This window comes from Dama dama, unplaced genomic scaffold, assembly GCF_033118175.1.
Source record: "Dama dama isolate Ldn47 unplaced genomic scaffold, ASM3311817v1 ptg000041l, whole genome shotgun sequence".
Lineage (NCBI taxonomy): Eukaryota > Metazoa > Chordata > Mammalia > Artiodactyla > Cervidae > Dama > Dama dama.
Window position 1 is genome coordinate 19593 of NW_026870879.1, and position 17436 is coordinate 37028.

General features: G+C 39.6%; 1 protein-coding gene across 3 annotated transcripts in view; it reads left to right on the forward strand.

Moving 5' to 3' along the window:
- The window catches only part of LOC133053673 (cyclin-Y-like protein 1), a 34341-nt gene extending 18573 nt beyond the window's left edge, over positions 1–15768 (forward strand). For 2 of the 3 annotated variants that reach the window (XM_061138191.1, XM_061138192.1), the window contains 6 exons: positions 3057–3092; positions 5230–5281; positions 6126–6245; positions 9346–9512; positions 12732–12894; positions 14019–15768. In XM_061138191.1, the coding sequence (XP_060994174.1) occupies positions 3057–3092; positions 5230–5281; positions 6126–6245; positions 9346–9512; positions 12732–12894; positions 14019–14135 (655 nt within the window). In that variant the 3' untranslated portion in view covers positions 14136–15768. The remainder of the gene's footprint in view (positions 1–3056; positions 3093–5229; positions 5282–6125; positions 6246–9345; positions 9513–12731; positions 12895–14018) is intronic. The other variant, XM_061138193.1, reaches the window with a different exon arrangement.
- Positions 15769–17436: the final 1668 nt, after the last annotated feature.

A 17436-nucleotide genomic window follows, 5' to 3' on the forward strand; every position in this document is an offset into this window, starting at 1 on the left:
TCAGTGATCAGGTTAAGAAACTGGTGTCAACTCTATGTTGGTTTCAAGGACCTCTCAATATGAGTCTTCAGTTTCCATGTTAATCACAGAGTACATGATAGAAGGGAAAGTCAGTTAGCAAGTGAGAAATCCCAGGAAAAATGTAAACCTCATTTGATTCATTTCTATTGTTAAGACAATGTTGAACATAATGAGAAACAGAGGTACCTGTTTATTGTATGTTTCTAGAAAAAAATTATTTCTTTATGAGTTGGGAGAGTCCTACAACTATGTATACTAGTTTGGAAGCTACCATTAGAAGAAGGAACAGCTTGTCCCCTACTGGCACCGAAGTGAATCTGCAGTTAAATTTAACCGGACTTGGTCAGATTTATCCCACCGTGCATTTTTTTCCTGCAATATTTCTGTAGGAAATTTTACTTCTCCTTCCTCTCCCCCAAAGAGGGGGAAAATATATCAAAACCGTTTTAAGGGGCATACTCTCAAACTTAATTTCTCCATAGATGAAATTTGTTCAACTGAGATTTTAACTTAATAGACACATTTAATTTTTGTTTTTGTTTTTTTTTTAATTTTTGTTTATATATGTGTATCTCTAACACACTGTATCAATCAAAGCAGAGAACAAAAAAAGAGATGAAGTTTCAGAAACAAGGCTGTGGCCAGGCTTATACTTAAGAAGATATGAACAGTGTTAGGATGACGAAAACTATTCCTCAACTTTTGGAAGCCCCTCATAGTCCACAATTGGAGATGCACAGTTCAAAACGCCCTAATCATGGGAATGTTCAAGTTTATTTAAGAGAGAGAATTAAAAACCAAACAGGATGCAGACCTTCCTACCTCCCTTGGGGTTGTCCATGGAACATTAACTAATGTCTTCTTAGCATATGAATGTTGACTTTTCAGAACAGTTTGGGAAATGCTACTTGAAAATATTAGTATCCTTATCATTAATTTTACTTTTCTGTCTTAAAAATATAATTAGCTTATAAATTTAATTTAATTTTTAATGTGCAAGGCTTTTTATTTTTTAGCTATTTAAATGATCAGTAACTTCTAACTTTAATTAAAAACAACCAGTTCACAATCATAATAATGTAACTTTCTTATAATATTAGTTTCGGTCAAATCGTATTTAAACAAAAACTGAGCCCCACTGCTCTTTAAAGTCCTGAGTTTTGGCACTTCTCTCGTAATCACTGAATGTTTTTATTTAGCCAAGACTCTAAATCTGTGGGTTAAAAACTACTCTCACTGTGGCTAGACTCACAGCTTCTTTTGAATTCAAAAGAGCCTGATGTTCCAGTATATAATTCAGAAGTAGTTTTAAAGATCAACCTTGCTCAGACAAGTAGGTTTCATGCTTTTTATTCTCAACCTAGTCTTAGTGTTTGGAAATACAGTAAATTTATTTCTCATTAAGTTTTAAAAATGACCATTCACATTCATTATTGATGAAATAAAGGTTTACTGAGAAAATTAATAGGGCAAATTGGCTTTTAGGAATGATTTTGAAAAATACGATGGGATTAGTTTTCATTTGGGGTAGGTGAGCCTTATTAGAATCACTTATGCAACTGTTTCAAGATGTATGTCTCTGAACACATACATGAATTCCACCTTTCCTCCCTGCCCTCAAGACACAGTCTGTGGGTCTATCTGCCTCTCTGTCCCTGTGTGTCTTTCTCTCACACACACACCCCTTTTGACAAGCTGAGGAATGATGTGTGAGGCATGATTTCATAGACAAAAGCATCCTGAGAGATTCTGATCTTAACCCTGACTCATTCATTCCTAGGCTTGGCTGCACGTTGCAGTCCCCTGGGGAGCTTTAAATACAATCCTGTTGCCCAGGTCGTACCTAATGCAGTTAAATCAGAACATTTTGAAGCAGAAGCCAGGCAGTGTTTAAAGCGTCCCGGGTAATCCAGTGTGCAGCTGACCTTGGGAACCACTCTCTGCTTTGAGGGTAGGAGAAAGAGAACTACTTCTGATAATTGGTGGGACCTTGAGTAAGTCAATTTTAAGCCTTGATTCTCTTATTTGTAAAATGCGTTAAGTATCATATTAGGTTCAGTTGCCCTTTTTATCATGTAACTTTTAATTCTGTGACTTTAAAATCAGTTTGAAGAAACTTTGAAGCACTATAGAAGTATCCATCTTTGATGCTAGCAGTGTTACAGGCCTTTCTGCAAATGCTAAGATTCTACAGAGGAGTTACAAAATTCAGATTTGCCTTCTCTCCATTATTTTGAGTTTCATTTTAGATACTGAGAACAAAGGGAAGCAAATAACTTAACCAGAGAACCCCTTAATTGCCTAATACACAGCATCTGTGAATAACTTAGGGCTATAGTAATGTAAAAACTATCTGAGGACTTGTACCTGTTGGTTAGTTAATACTTTATTTAAAATAATGTGGAAATACCTGTCATTAATAGTGTACTGTGCTGTATTGTGCTGCCTTATTAGCAGTGCTTATTTCAGGATAACTAGGCCTATCATCAATTTTGTGACTATAAAATTTTGCTATTAAGTTTTCTAATAATTATGTGTGAAAGTGATTTTAAATCCATTTTACTTGATATGGAGCACTTGTATTACTTACTTTTAGAGAAATAATGGAAAATAGATGTGTTAGGGGGAATACCGAACGGAATCAACTGAAATGCAGTGCCTAACAAAAAGCCACACACACAAAATCTGTATGGCTTAAATTTAACCATGTGGATAGATGATGTAACTTGTATGGGATGAAAGATTCTGTGCATAGAAGGACAAATGACCGGGGAAATATATAATAATTTATATATTATAATAATCAACCCAAACATGTCTTCTAAGAGCACATCTATATTTTGGGTCTCCTAATTTTGCTAAAAGCCAAAGAACCTAAGACATGGGGGATACCACCTATGGGTACTGCTCTGAATTAGGGGGTGTGGGGGCCACCGGGCATCTGGATGGTCTTACCTCTCTGCCAACCCTTTAAAATGTCTTCAGGCCTAATGTGATAAAAACCAATTATTACAATATTTTTTTTTCCTCCACAGTGTGATCTTAGCAATATATTACCACATAAAGAACAGGTGAGCTCTTTTAAAACCTGTCTTGTTATTCCAGCTAATTAATTTACACAGTATCAAGTTTAGTGTTAATAACAATAGACAGTATTAGAGTAAGCTTTTACTGTTAGAGTGCTTTCATTACAGTATTGAAGTGAATCATTTGTTTTTATCTTGGGACTGTTAATTCATTAAGTTTTATGTGGTTTATATGGATATTTACTGTATTAGAAATTGAAATTTAAAATTTAAAAAATTAAATCCACTGTATGTTAAAACAGGCTTTCCTTAGCACTGCTGAAGTTTTGAGCTGGATGAGGCTTTGCTGTGGGGTGCCACCCTGTGTGTCGCAGAGTATTTAGCAGCACCCCGGCCTCTGCTCTGTAGGTGCAAGTAAGGTGTTCTGCTTCTCTCCACATTAGGACAGGAAAACTGTCTCCTGAGGGATGAGATCACCATCTGACTGGGGACCCCAGTGTTTAACATAAGTCATTTTTTTAATGAAAAATAACCATTTTCCACAACAAAATAGTGGAGAGGATAGTATCTCATTAATAGGAAGACAGTTGATTCTCATGTCAACATTGTCTTCAGTCATTTGCTTTGAAGAAGCAATATGAAGATCCAGCTACATGCAGACATATAGTTGGGAAAAGGAGAATTTTTAAAGCCTTGAGATAATTGGACATATTCTTTGATACTGTCCCCAAAATCCACATGTGCCAGTTTATTAAATTAGTTAAGATGGAGTTCCAAGTCATTATCAGTGAACTTGAGGTAGATACTATGTTAAATTAATGCCCATTGATCTGTCATGCATACTGAGTGGATCTTTTTATCTGTACATGATTTTATAATATTATACATTGTCATTTGCAAAGTATTGGTTCACATGTCTTCAGACAGTGTCAAAAACTCACTCTTGTTAGTATCACTACCAGTCTTATCGGGAAAGTCTTTAAGTATTGACAAATCAAGCTCACCATAAATAACACACTGGAAGGTACACATTTTCCAAAAATCCTAGTATTTTTAGCTTGATGGTTTGAATTTTATCATTGGCAACAAATAGTTTAGAGTTTTCTTTGAAGTGACAGGCTCACTTTGTTCATTTTTGAAAAAATGACTGTCAATTGGTGTTTGATGAAAAAAGTGGTTTAAATATGATGTTCTATGGGAAAAAGTGACTTGGTTCCCGGTGAGTTACAAGTGCTCTTCCTTAGCACAGCCATATTTCAGTACATACAAGTGCTTAATGCATACTTTCCGCTTACTCAGAATATGAGGAAGAAGAGTAAAGGTTTAAGAACACTTAATTTTTACTCTTTCATCATGGATGTTCTTAAGTGAAGCAGATTTTTTACATTCATTTGGCCAGGAATAAGTGAATGACTTCTAATTTAGTTTCATACCACTGCCTTGATTCACACTCAGAAATGAGCAATTTTACCCACTTTTGCTTTTATACAATCATAGTTAAGTGTCAAACAGGGTAGAGGCAGGTGATGTCTTGGTATTCTTATAAAAAACGTTTTGACCTCTTGGACTTACAGGATTTCTGAAGAGGGGCCAGGGGAGATTCCCAGAGGCCTATAGACCACATTTGCAGAAATACTGTTTAAATGGGCACAGTGTAGTGGTGTGGTGGAATTGAAAAGAAGAAGCCTGGTCTCTCTTAAAAGACAATTAAAAATTTTAACTCAAACTATTTAAAAGAGACAAGAAGAAATAAACAATAAGAATATAATATGAAGAACAAAAGGGGGTGGAGACAAGAAAAAATCATGAATCTCATATTTACATTCATTGAAGTTAGAAGACTTTATTGCCCACTACTACCACTTTATAAAATGTTCTTGTATATTCCATTGTGAGGTTAGTGAAGTGGAAATGTATTGGTCTACGAACATTGCCTGTTAGAAGGGGTCTGTGTGGGTAAAGGCAGCTCTAGCTGGTTGTAGAAGAGATTTCATGCAACTTGGTGTGCTGAGTATAAAATAGGTCAGAAAACCTTTCTAAGGGCAGAATCCAGGAGAATATGTAAAACTGTTTGCTTTATTAAGGTTAAGCTTCCTCTACTCCTCTCTCTACTTTTAGCAGATGTTTTACTAAGCTAGTAACTCCTGAATTAATTTTTAAAATACACATTCTTATTTTATAGAGATGCCAATAGGTCCTTGGACATTTTTGATGAGAGATCACATCCACTCACAGTAAGTGTCACTTTTATTGAAGGTGTATTTTTCTCTTATTACAGTTGTGTTTATTTCATGCTGATTTGCTTTGAAATTAATTACTAGAAGAAAATTATTGCCTCCAGCTCAAAGCCAAGATTGTCTTCCTTTAAGTCTTCTTCCCCCACCCCATATTATGTCAAGTAATTTTACCAAAAACATGTTGTGTCAGGGGTGTGACTGATAAGAACCAAGTTACGCTTTGTATGACGAATGAGCAGGTAAGTAAACATACCCAAGTAACAGAAAATGTAGGTTTTTAAAGGATGATTTTCCATAGCATCACACAATACAAACATTTCCTAACACATATGTAAGACCTCTAAGGAGAAAATTTAAAAACTGTTTAAATTTTAAACTATTAAAATGACAGGGTTTAAAAACTCACTTCTTCAGGTGCTCAGTAGACACATGTGACTGGTGACCGCTGTGTAAGAGAGCACACTCTTAGAGCCTCTGGTTACAGGACACTGGAAAGGTGTTTTCATAGTTGACTGCAGAGAAGTATGATGATGTACAGTGATCAGTAAGACTTTGAGCCTAAAAATAGTTTGCATTTGGTTAGAATTCTTTGGGGAAGAAGGTGAAAATACATTTTCTGAGGTTGTGCTTGCATTTTTCTTTAATGAATGGTAGTGAGTATTGAATCACTATGGTACTTTAGGATCCAATTGTTTATATTTAAAAGACTACAAGATATGTCACCTAGTCAAAATTATTTTAAGTAGCACGTGGGCCCACGTGTGAAGATTGCTATCTTGAGGGTACTTTTAAGTATTTTTCTTCAGTGGATACTTAACATTGTGTTTTTTTCTTCTTTCAGCGAGAAAGGGTTCCAGAGGAGTACTTAAAGCATGATCCTGAACACAAATTCATTTACAGATTTGTTCATACTCTTTTCAGTGCCGCCCAGCTGACTGATGAATGTGCAATAGTGACTTTGGTAATATATTTTTCTCTTAATAGAAGCATCTCTAGAAATTTTTTTCTTGTACAGAAGGTATGGGCCTGTTTTTCAAATGAAAGTAGGTTCCTGAAATGATCATCAGAACTTTATTAAAGAGAAATGTATCAAAAAGAATTAAAACATACAGATTTGAGCTTTAGGAATCATCATGATTTAAAATGTTGCCATTGCTTTTCTCATCACAAAACAGTTGATGTTAAAGGCAGCAGGAGAGACTTCTGGTTTCTCCTTCCACACCTCAGGATGCATGCACACACAGTGCACACAGGTACACACCGGCAAAGTGTGCTGGGTGGTAGGATGGAGGCGATCACTGAACTTCCTGGCCCACGGCAGGTGTAGATTCAGTGTGTTTCTGAGTCTCAGGCTGTGTTGCCTAGGCAGTTGTGATGTGTGTCTTGATTGAGACCGACTGCCTTCACCTCCCTGACCTTGGACGACAGTGTTAACCATCTCTTCTGTCCCCTGGTGCCAGCGTGTGAAGGTACCCAGGACTGGGGTGTCAGCAGTGCTTGGACAGGCTTTACTCAGGTTAGCCTGCCGAGCTCCAGCTATGTGAGGACCTTTCTGTCATCCATACTGAATTCCTATGGTAAGATTTTATCATTTGAATAATACATCATATTCAGCTGAGAGGTAGTTGGGATTGCCTAACTCCTCCCTATAGCAAACCTATAGGGGAAAGTCAGCTGCATGGTCTGAAGGGAGGGCCTACGTCCACCGCTGCCTGCGCCCCTGCAGGCAGAGTGTAGGAGAGGAGGCTTCCCCTCAGTGGGCCCCGGGTCAGACGCAGGCCTTTTCTTGGAGCTGCAAGCCAGTTACAGTGCTCAGTTAGCATGTGCTTGAGAGACGCAGGAGTGGCGCTGGCACGTGGAGAGCTGGGAAATGCAGGCAGGAGAGAGTATATGGGTTGGAAGAGGGGCATTTCTCTGTAGACAAGTTGAGCCGGTTGGACCTGTGAGACAGCAGAGTGACAGTGTCTAGCAGTCATTTGACTGTATGGGATTGGAGCCTGAAGCTGAGAGAGAGGCAGGGAATTACGTGTAGCTGTTCAAATGCAGAGAAAGTACATTAAATAAAAGTTGAGGAGAAGATAGATCTGTGGGGACTGTCAGCACTTACAGGACACATCCCCAGAGGAGTGGCCGGAGTGGTAGGAAACCCAGGAGAGAATCAGAAGAGCTGCCAGGAGAGCTTGAAGAAGGAGAGCATGGTGCATGTGCTGAGTGCTTCCAAGGAGCTCCTTAGGGCATAAATAGGCACCAAATGCCTGCCCGTGTCACGGTTCTCAGTGCTGGGCATAGAGGAGAGTTCTTGCCTTTCTGAGGTAAGTATAGCAGACATAAGGGTTTTGTTTTTCTCTAGTTTTTATGGAGTATGGTTCATTTACAGTGTGTGTAAGTATCGGGTGTACCACAGAGTGTAAGACTTTTTAAAATGAGTATTTTTAAAAAGATGACTGTTTGAAGTAGTAGTGAAAGCTAGAAAAGAGAAAGCAAAGTAAAGGGATGGAGAGATTAGAGGGGCTTCCCTGGTGGCTCAGACAGGAAGCAGTCTGCCTGCAGTGCAGGAGACTTGGGTTCCATCCCTGGTTTGGGAAGATCCCCTGGAGAAGGGAGTGGCAACCCACTGCAGTATTCTTGCCTGGAGAATTCCCCATGGACAGAGGAGCCAGACGGGTCCATGGGGTCACAGAGTCAGACACGACTGAGCGACTTAACGCATGCACGCTAGAAAGACCAGAAGAGCCTCTTTACAGAGGTGAGATCTGAACCAGGACCTGGCTGGACTGAGGAAGATGAGGGGCCTGATAGCACAGGCGGGGGGCAGAGCACGAGGCGCAGACAGGAGCGGGTTCTGTGCTGAGGGATCAGCAACGCGCCGCTGTGATCAGAGTAGGGAATGAGGGAAGGCACAGGCGATGAGGGCACAGAAGGACGATGGCATCTCACACAGGGCCTCGTAGCTAGCAGGCCACAGAAGTGACCTGTTTGATGGGAGAGCCCTGGCAGATGTTGAGCAGGCCCGTGAAGCGCACTTAATCTGAGAGGTTCTCCTGGCTGCTCTGGGGAGAACGGACTGTGGTTGGCGGTCAGTGGAAGCAGAGAAGTTAGGAGGCAATGGCAGTGATAGAAGCCAGAAGTGACGGACAGAAGAGCAGAGCCGGCAGGTGACCAGTGAAAGTGGAGATAAGAATTCCCAACAGATGGTAGTGAGATAACTCAAGTGGAGGTCTTTGGTCCCGGCAGCCAGGCGTGTGGCAGTGTCTCTCAGCTCTGAGGGCAGGCCTGGGGAGTGGGGCGCTGTGATGAAGAGTGCTGGCTGTTTGTCATGAAGGCAGCAGTGACCATGCCTCAGTAGTTTCAGGGGGACAGTGGCGGCCAGGGGCAGACTAAATGGGCTAAGGAGAGGATATTGGGGGTCATGAGGAGACAGTGAATGGAGATGTGAAAAATCGGGGTATGAACAAAAAGCTCTTTTTGTGCATGAATCTTCCCTAAAAAGGCACTAAATGGAAAGCACAGCTGCTTTGTGCTGCCTGTCCTGCTGTGCCACGCAGCAGCCCCTGGGAGGCTCTCTTGACCACCAGTTATTATCTTCAAGTTCACCCTCTGAAGAGAAGATAAAGAAATGCTCAGTCTTACCAGAGTTTAACATACTCAAGCTTTATGTAAAATTGCCACGTACCCCCCACCAGTATGGTAGGTACGTTGCACACGGTAGGCACTCAAGCATTTACTGAACGGTTGAATCGATGCTGGGCTATACATGCTGCCTTTTACAAGTGGGAAGGTAATAACACAATGCCTGTCTTTAGAATGCTGAGATGTCCTTTCATTCCTGCGACCAAAACTGGGTTGGAAATTCACATGGGCAGAGTGGAAATACCAGACTGACAGAAATGTTTGCGTTACAACTGTGACCCGGCCTTTGGCCTTGGCTGGCCGAGCAAAAGTCTCTGTAGAACCAAAGAATAAAAGACATGTTAAAAACAGATGAAACCTATCATTCCTAACAATTCTCTCACGGCCCTTAAACTGAACTAAAATCAAAGGTCAGTCCTCTACTTTTGCAGGTTTACTTAGAAAGGCTTTTAACTTATGCTGAGATCGACATTTGCCCCACCAACTGGAAAAGAATTGTTTGGGGAGCCGTTCTTCTTGCCTCCAAGGTTTGGGACGATCAGGCTGTTTGGAATGTGGACTACTCCCAGATCCTAAAGGACATTACAGTTGAGGACATGTGAGTTTGTAAGGTTACGGTGAACTGTCTAACCATTTTCCAATACCTTATTTGCTCCCATAAAGTTTACAGCTTAAGAAATGTTACATTTTAAGAAAGGTTACATTGCGCAGAGAGCTGAATTAGGTATAAATATAAAATTAGACTTCTTTCTGTCTAGCTGTAGTATAACCATTTGTATTTCCCATCATTAATTAGTTAAATCTTGGTGTGTTACTGTTGTAATATTCTGCTTGATAAACTGAAATTACTTTTCTGGTGGTTTTTGCCATTTTACAAGCTCACTACCAGAACAACATGATGCAGTAAATAACTTCACGTCTTTCTTAAAGCTGTCTACCAGGTCCAGTCTGTTTTTAAGAGACACATGTCTGGCCTTGGAAGTTAAGTGGTCACTGCTGAGGTCTTAGCACCTCCAGACTACTGAGGTTATAACTTCAACTTGAGTCACACATTGTATGTTTGTTTTTGCAGGTCTTTTCTTTTGTAATCTGAGGTTGTCTCTAAGGTTCTGTTGTTACGGAAACCATGATGTACAGATGACCAAATAGAAAGGTTTCAGATCTCTGTGTTCTGTCTCCTCCACTGTCAGGAGTGTTCCCCATGTTTAGAAGTAGGTCTGCTGAGTTAGGAAACTCCTTTGTCTCAGATAGCCCAGGAAGTGTCAGTGGGGCCTCACCCGGGGCACTCAGCAATCACAGCGGTACTTGGTGGGGCCTCGAGTTAACTTGGCGGGTTCCTCACAGATGGCATGCTCCCATGGGCGTGAAACATCAGGCTTGCTGTCTGGCTGCAGGGAAGGGCCCCGAGGGTGGGAGGCAGCAGGAACCAGAGAGGTATTTGCAGCAGACTCTATAAGTGCTCACTTGACAGGAAAAATGTCCTTGTGGGTGGCAATTAGGGAAACGTAAAGGGGCACCTCTTTATTATAGTGAACAGCAGAGGATGATCAAGGTCATGGCAGGCAGTGGCAAGAGTTTGTTTTTGTTACCTTTGCCCCTGACTCTTAATTCAGATTTACCAAAGTGCATATTTACAACTGAAGCAAAGAAGCTTGTGACTAAGAGAAGGGACCAGTGATTGTTGGTAGCTGTCAAAGTGGCTTTTGGTGAAAATGTCCACTTTGATGATAAAAAGTGTCATGGTGATATTGCTGGTAGCCACCTTAGTGTTACGGCAGATAATTCGAGATAAGTAGAAGTACTTTTGGAATTTGTAGAAACTAAGGTGACATTGAGCACCACTATCATCCATCTTTAAACTAGTTCCTTGAAGGAAGGAAAATGTGTAATCATAAACACCAGGTCTGCCATGATGGCAGCTGAAATTTTCTCAGAACCTGCAGCTAAGCTAACGGGGGCTCTGGGTCCAGTTACAGCATCAGAGAACATGCAGGGAAGTGTGTGGATGTTCATAGATGTGAGCCCAATAACACTGATGGCAGTGTCTAGCTACAGGAAGAAGCTAATTGTAAACAGCACTTTTCTGTGTACAACAGAATCACCAGGAGCTATGTTCGTAATAGGTTGCTTTTGTTTATGATCTTTGGAAACTGGAAAGCATTACAGCCAAGTGTTCAAGTCACATTGTCTTATCCCCCTGCTGTTGGCTGCTATTTGTAATGGTCTCATTTTGAGTCTAAATTGAAAAATTGGCATCTATCAGCTTTTCCTTAAAAGTTTTCTAACATCCATGTATCTTGTTTGAATATATTGAGCAGCTGCTATTCAGAAAATTTGCTGCGCCTATAAATGGCATGCTCTTCAGTCATCTAGTCATTAAAAAAAAAGAAAACAATGCAGAAGCGTATTCTGTAGTCCTAATGCTTTTTTCTTCAGTAAGTAAAGCTCTGTTAATAGACATGTTAATCCTATGAAGTACTGTATTTCCACACAATTAAAATGTATTAGTGGAAGAGAATATAAAAGGGATAGTGAAGTGCATTTATTCCCGTAGTAAATTAAGTCCTGATTAGCTGATTATCAAAACATTATCTGATTTACATTTCTATAGACTTATGGCCATATGAACAGGAAATTAATTTTGGAGGTAGGTTCAGTTAGGTTTAAAGTTCAGCAAATGAGAAACCTCATTTCTGCTCACATTCTGCTCTCCACGCAGGAGAACATCAAACATTTGATGACTTACCAATGGATAAAATATTAACACTTTAAAACCAGGAAACAAATATTTTGAAAAATAAGTCACTTTCATTTGTCTGGGTATTTATCATTTTTATATAATTAACTCTTTAAAGTGATTGCTGTGAACGTGGTAAGACTTACTCTGATTTTATTTACTTAAACATTAGACAAGCTAATGACTGTGTATGGTCCCACAGGAAAGACCTGCTTCCAGGACCCTACTTTCCCACTTCATTGAATTCGCCCCCTGCGAGCCTATGCACCTTCTGTCCTAGTCAGGGCCGGCGGACGGAGCACAGGGGGAACTGCTCCATCGGGGTCGTTGCTCAGGTGCATTTAGTCTAGCCAAGACGTCTCCCCTTAATCCTACTGCCTCCCATAGCTTAAAAAGTGTATCCCATCCTGTCCCAGGAACACCTTCTGGTCCTACTGGGATTAAGAGGAACAGAAACTTGCATTCTGCCCTTTGCCACAGTCCCCTGCACTGGAGCAGGGGGAGGGGATTCCCTTTCGCATGGAGTGTAGCTTATTTATTTATTTATCTGAGATGAATCCTTGTTGCCTCAAGAGTCTTCTCCCCTCAGAGATAATAGCAGTGGCTCTCCATGGCCCCATTTGTTGCCGTGGTGATGTGCCTACTCCTTTTGTTGGCGTGTCTCTACTTCAGTAAGCCCCTTGCTGTTATCTGTGAAAATGTCTGCAAGTTCTCCAGAGCTAATAAACAGCATACATCATTCCTTTCATCTGATGACTATAGCGGGGCCTTGTGAGTGAGCGTGGAGCATGAATGCACAGCTGCACTAATGGAACTCTGAAGAATGAGCCCCCGAGTCAGCAGCATGGGTGCATAAGAGGGCCGTAACCTCCCTCCCTTGTCCCAAACTCCAAGTGCCAGGACGCAGGAAGAACCACAAAGAGCTGTACCTTGTTTGAACATGAGTGTATTAATCCAGCTGGGGAGCCATTATTTGTTTCCAAACTGTATTTAGAGCTGTTGTGGCACAGAATGGGGTTTCTGAAGATAGCCCAGTTGACTAAAATTGTCCTATGTTGGTTTTGTCTTCTCCTCCCCCAGGAATGAGATGGAAAGGCACTTTCTGGAGCTCCTTCAGTTTAATATTAATGTTTCCGCCAGTGTTTATGCCAAATACTACTTTGACCTTTGCTCCTTAGCAGATGACAACAACCTGAGTTTTCTAATTGCTCCTCTTAGCAAAGAAAGAGCACAGAGCCTAGAGGTAAGACTGGGGATTCACTAACTGGGTTTTCTGTCATCCACCAAAGCCAGCATCTGTGGCTGACTTACACTACTCAGTGACTAACAGTTTGAAGAGCTTATTAACCCATTGGCATCTTATTCCCTGTGTCTTTTATGGGTTGGACAGAGATATCACATTTTTTTAAAAAAAATTACAGATATCTCTTATGTAACCATAATTCAGAATATTTTAAATCAGATTTAATTGTTCTTAATGGTTTTCCATTTGAACCTCCACACTTACATATAACCATACAGGAATAATTTCTTATAATTGTATCCCTAATCATATGTACATTGATAATTACTTACCACTCTTAACTGCCTGAGCTTGTAGTGTGTGTTTGTGTGTATCACAGTTCAGCCCCATGAGTTTATTAGACCAGAAGCATCAGGGGCTAACCTGTGAGACCTATACTTGGAAATTATAATGTGGGTTCAGAAACTGGATGTAGAAAGTAGGTGGGTTTTTAATGGAAGTGGTAACATACATGGGATGAAGTAATTTGTAGTAGTGATTTGAAGAGTAATTTGAAGTAGTTTGTGGTTTCTGGTGGGTATACAGCAAAATTTACAACTGAAATGAATACATATAAAGTTGACACTTTTTCTGGTACCTTGGTACTTTAGAAATAAGACATTTTTCTACAATAATTTGCATGCATGTGAAATAGCACCTTGTAGTGCTTCATCACTAGACCTTTCTTGCCTTCAACACACACCTACCCTCATTAAAATGTTTGTAGTGTGTAGTAAATAATGAAGACTGAATAGAAGTTGAATAGCTGGGTAAACACTGATTTTGCTCAGCTGTGTTCATTATGCTTAAGGACCTAGTATGTAGGTAACATCATATTGCTGTTAGATGGGGCCTATTTTGGGAACCCAGTTTTTAAATATGTTCCTCCCTGCCCCAGCAATCTCATCATAGCCCTTGAAGAATATTATCTTAGGAAATCAGCAGTGTAGATATGAGCTATCCAAAGTAGCAGCAACTGTCAACCTAAATGAATGCAGATGTGTGGCTTATCAATGCTGCTTTCTTTAAGGTTGGAACTTTTTTCCCCCAATTATACTTATGTTCTATCTGATTGACTTTCTTAGGCCATCTCCAGACTGTGTGAAGACAAATACAAAGACTTGGGCAGAGTTGCTGTGAGAAGGTCTTTCAGCGCTGATAATTTCATTGGTATTCAGCGCTCCAATGCCATCCTCTCATGAACAGAGAGAGGTGAGGGGTTGTAACATCATGAACCCCTCGCAACAAGGACTGGAGAAATACCACCTCTCCTGCTCAGAAACCAGCAAAGTTAGTATTTTCACCTAGAAGAAAGACACTGAATTCAAGAGACTTGCAGACAGCAAAGGTTATGGTCATAGGAAAAAACTGGACCTTGTCAAGGCAACACACTCTTCTGTCCTTTTTAATGTAAACAGAGTTACAAAAACCACTCCAAAGCTAAAAGTTCCCAACCCACCCACAGATATTTGCTTACTGTGTAGGCCGATAACTGTGAACTATGTGAGGTTTTTTTAATAGTTTAAATTTTTAGACTTTAAAGACACTAACTGTATAACTTTTACTTTTTCCTATTTTTCTCGCCCATATTGCTGCATATTCCTTTAGAATCAATGCAGTATTGCCGTTCAAACACGGGACTCCTGACGACTCATAAAGCCACTTAGGAACAGACTGTTGTAGCACTGTTAGGTTTGAAGGATTCTTCCTCCCTATTTCATTGAAGCTGCTAGTCATTTTTGGCAATCAGTTTAAACCAAAAAGCTGCTGAATAACACTTGTCATTCAGTTTTTTTGCAAGCACTACTTATTAGCATATTAGCATGTTTGGGATCACAAGCAGAGAAAGTATGTTGTTACCTACTTCTATTGAGTCCGAGCTGCGTTTCTTGTTAACGCTAATGGTGCTTCTCATTTTCTGATGATTTTCCTCTTTGTTAAATACTTGTATTAAAGGATATTTTCATAATTCCAGCCAACCTGTTAGTCCAGGAATAAGCAGATAGTGAAATAGAGGGTGTCCCAGAAGTCTTGGTGCAATTTTAAGCTTTAATACAGTGTGCTTGGACACTCCAGGACACTGCCGCAGAAGTATAAATGCTACAGACGCAAAATGTCACTTGAAAGTTTACTTGAATTTCTTCTAAACTCATTTAGTTTTGTAAATCTTAGATGTTAAGCTTTTAATTTGAATGTTTTGTTTCAGTCCCTCTTGAAGATGGCAAACAATAGGCTGAAACAAAAGGTTAAAATTAAGAGCTTAATGTTTAAAATTTACAAAACTAAATGAGTTTAGGAGAAATTCAAGTAAACTCTCAGGTGATGTAAGTTTGTAGCATTTATATTTCTACAAGTATCAAAGCTTCAAATTGCACAAAGACTTCAGGAGGATATCTTGTATCTTTATAGACCTGGCCTCCTCTTTTTAAAATAGTCCTTTGCCTGGCTGGGCTGTTGATCTGCTTGAACACGGAAGTTTCTTTTTTCTAGGTTTGGTAAAGGAATAATGAACAATAGCATTAGTTCTCGGTAATAAACTGAAAGGAACTGGACCCTAGTAGTAGTGACAGGAAAGTAAGGGACATGAAACAGCTTTTCTGTTCTGCGTGTTAACCTGGCTGTAGGTGTGTCACTTCAAGTTGTTACTTGAGGAAAGATAAATCTTAGGAACCCTTACCTCAGGCTTTTTAAAACACAGGGTACCACTTAGCCACCAGGAAGCCCATTAAAAGACAGGGAGGTCCAGTAATCAGTCTTTTAGGAAATTGGTAATGATGTCACCTAAACTTAAAACATTAAAAAAAAAAAAAAGTGTTCTCAACTATGTAAAATCTTTCTCCTACCTTCTCAAACATAATCCTAGGAATTTTGCCTGTAAACAAAGCATTTCTGGGCTAGAAATACTTTCTCTCTTTATAGCAAGGCTTCACATTATATTGAGTGCCACAGGTTCCATCATTTTTAAAGGACAGAGACATAAATGATAAATAATGGATATAAAATATTACAGTCTACCACCTCAAAAAATATTGTTTATGGAGCTTGGAGATTCAAGTATCGATTGCAGTTTTATTTTGAAAAGAATGCTACAACTTGTGTGGTTTTGCTTCCTCATGTTATATGAAAAGAAAAGCTAATAAACTCTATTTTAATTAAAATACGTGGCTGTTGTGCATCTTCTCACTGCTCACATAACATCACGGCTCTGCTTAGCGCAAATGTTCTCAGTCCACTCTGATAGGCAGGCCTGAAAGCATTTTCCAACTACCCATTCAAAAGTTTCTTTGACCGTTGCCTTTAGTTAAGAGGCATTTGTTTCTTCGGCTTATGTTCTTTTCAACCAGAAGATAATTTAGTACACTTAAAATCACTGGCTGTGGTGCTCAGTGGCATAGTGCATTAGATGGCACTTTGGAATTGTGTGTTATTGTACCAACCGGGGAAAAAAGCACACTGGAAGATAAAAGGTAAAACACAGAAAGGAGTTACAGAAATACTGTTGAATCAGAACATGAGTTACTTGAGGATTTCAAGCCACTGAACAGGAAAGAAGATGGAATAAGAGGAGGTAGAACTGTGTTGTTATAAAGAGGGTGATGTTAAACAAGCCATGTGATGTACCAGGTCACCATCAGGTTTCTCTAAGACCCTGGTCACTGCACTTGCGCAATATTCCATCACTCCTGGTAGTGCTGTTGTGTCTTCATCCACCTTCATTCACTACCTAGGGTCAGATCTTTTAACTTTGTTCTTGGTAAGTTGTTGATTAGGAGAAATAATCTGAATTAGTGCAGAAGGAGAGAAAAACTATGACAAATCACTAAGATAGTTTGTACCATGTAATAATATGCCAGTTACTAAGCAGAAATGCTGTCACATCTTGAGTGGTCAAAGGTGAAAAAAAAGGGGGGGTAGGAACACTGCTTGGACACGACTGTAGTTTAAAGACAAGTTAGAATCACTAAAAATTGCTCTTTCAGTGTTAATTCTAGAGACAATTACAGCCATTTTGATAAATGGAAAACTTAAAGGTTCTCATAAGTACTATAGGGCATGAAAACTAGTTCCTAGTAGGGGCAATAGGGTAGTGTTGAGATTTTATACTTAGGAAGAGTTTATTCCCTAAAGTACTAAGACTATAAAAGAATACCTCAACTCAAATTTATTTTCATTTTTAGTTTTTGGAATATACCGACGGTGCAATTTTAACTGGAATACTGTGAACTGAACTTTATAAGGACAAGACAAAGGTTTCAAATCTATGTTTGAACCAAATGAAATTGTCATTTTTCTACATTAAATTCACGTTGTTCACCCTAAGACAACTTAGGGCCCAGTGTTTCTGAGAAGTTTTTTCCATTCTGTATCAGATTCTATCATGACCCTATTCTATCACATCTAAAGTACCCTGTATGCCCATTATTGAAATTCAACATTACTAAATCCTGGTTTTATAACAACTCATGTTTCATTTGTTAGTTTTCCCATTTTATAAGATACACC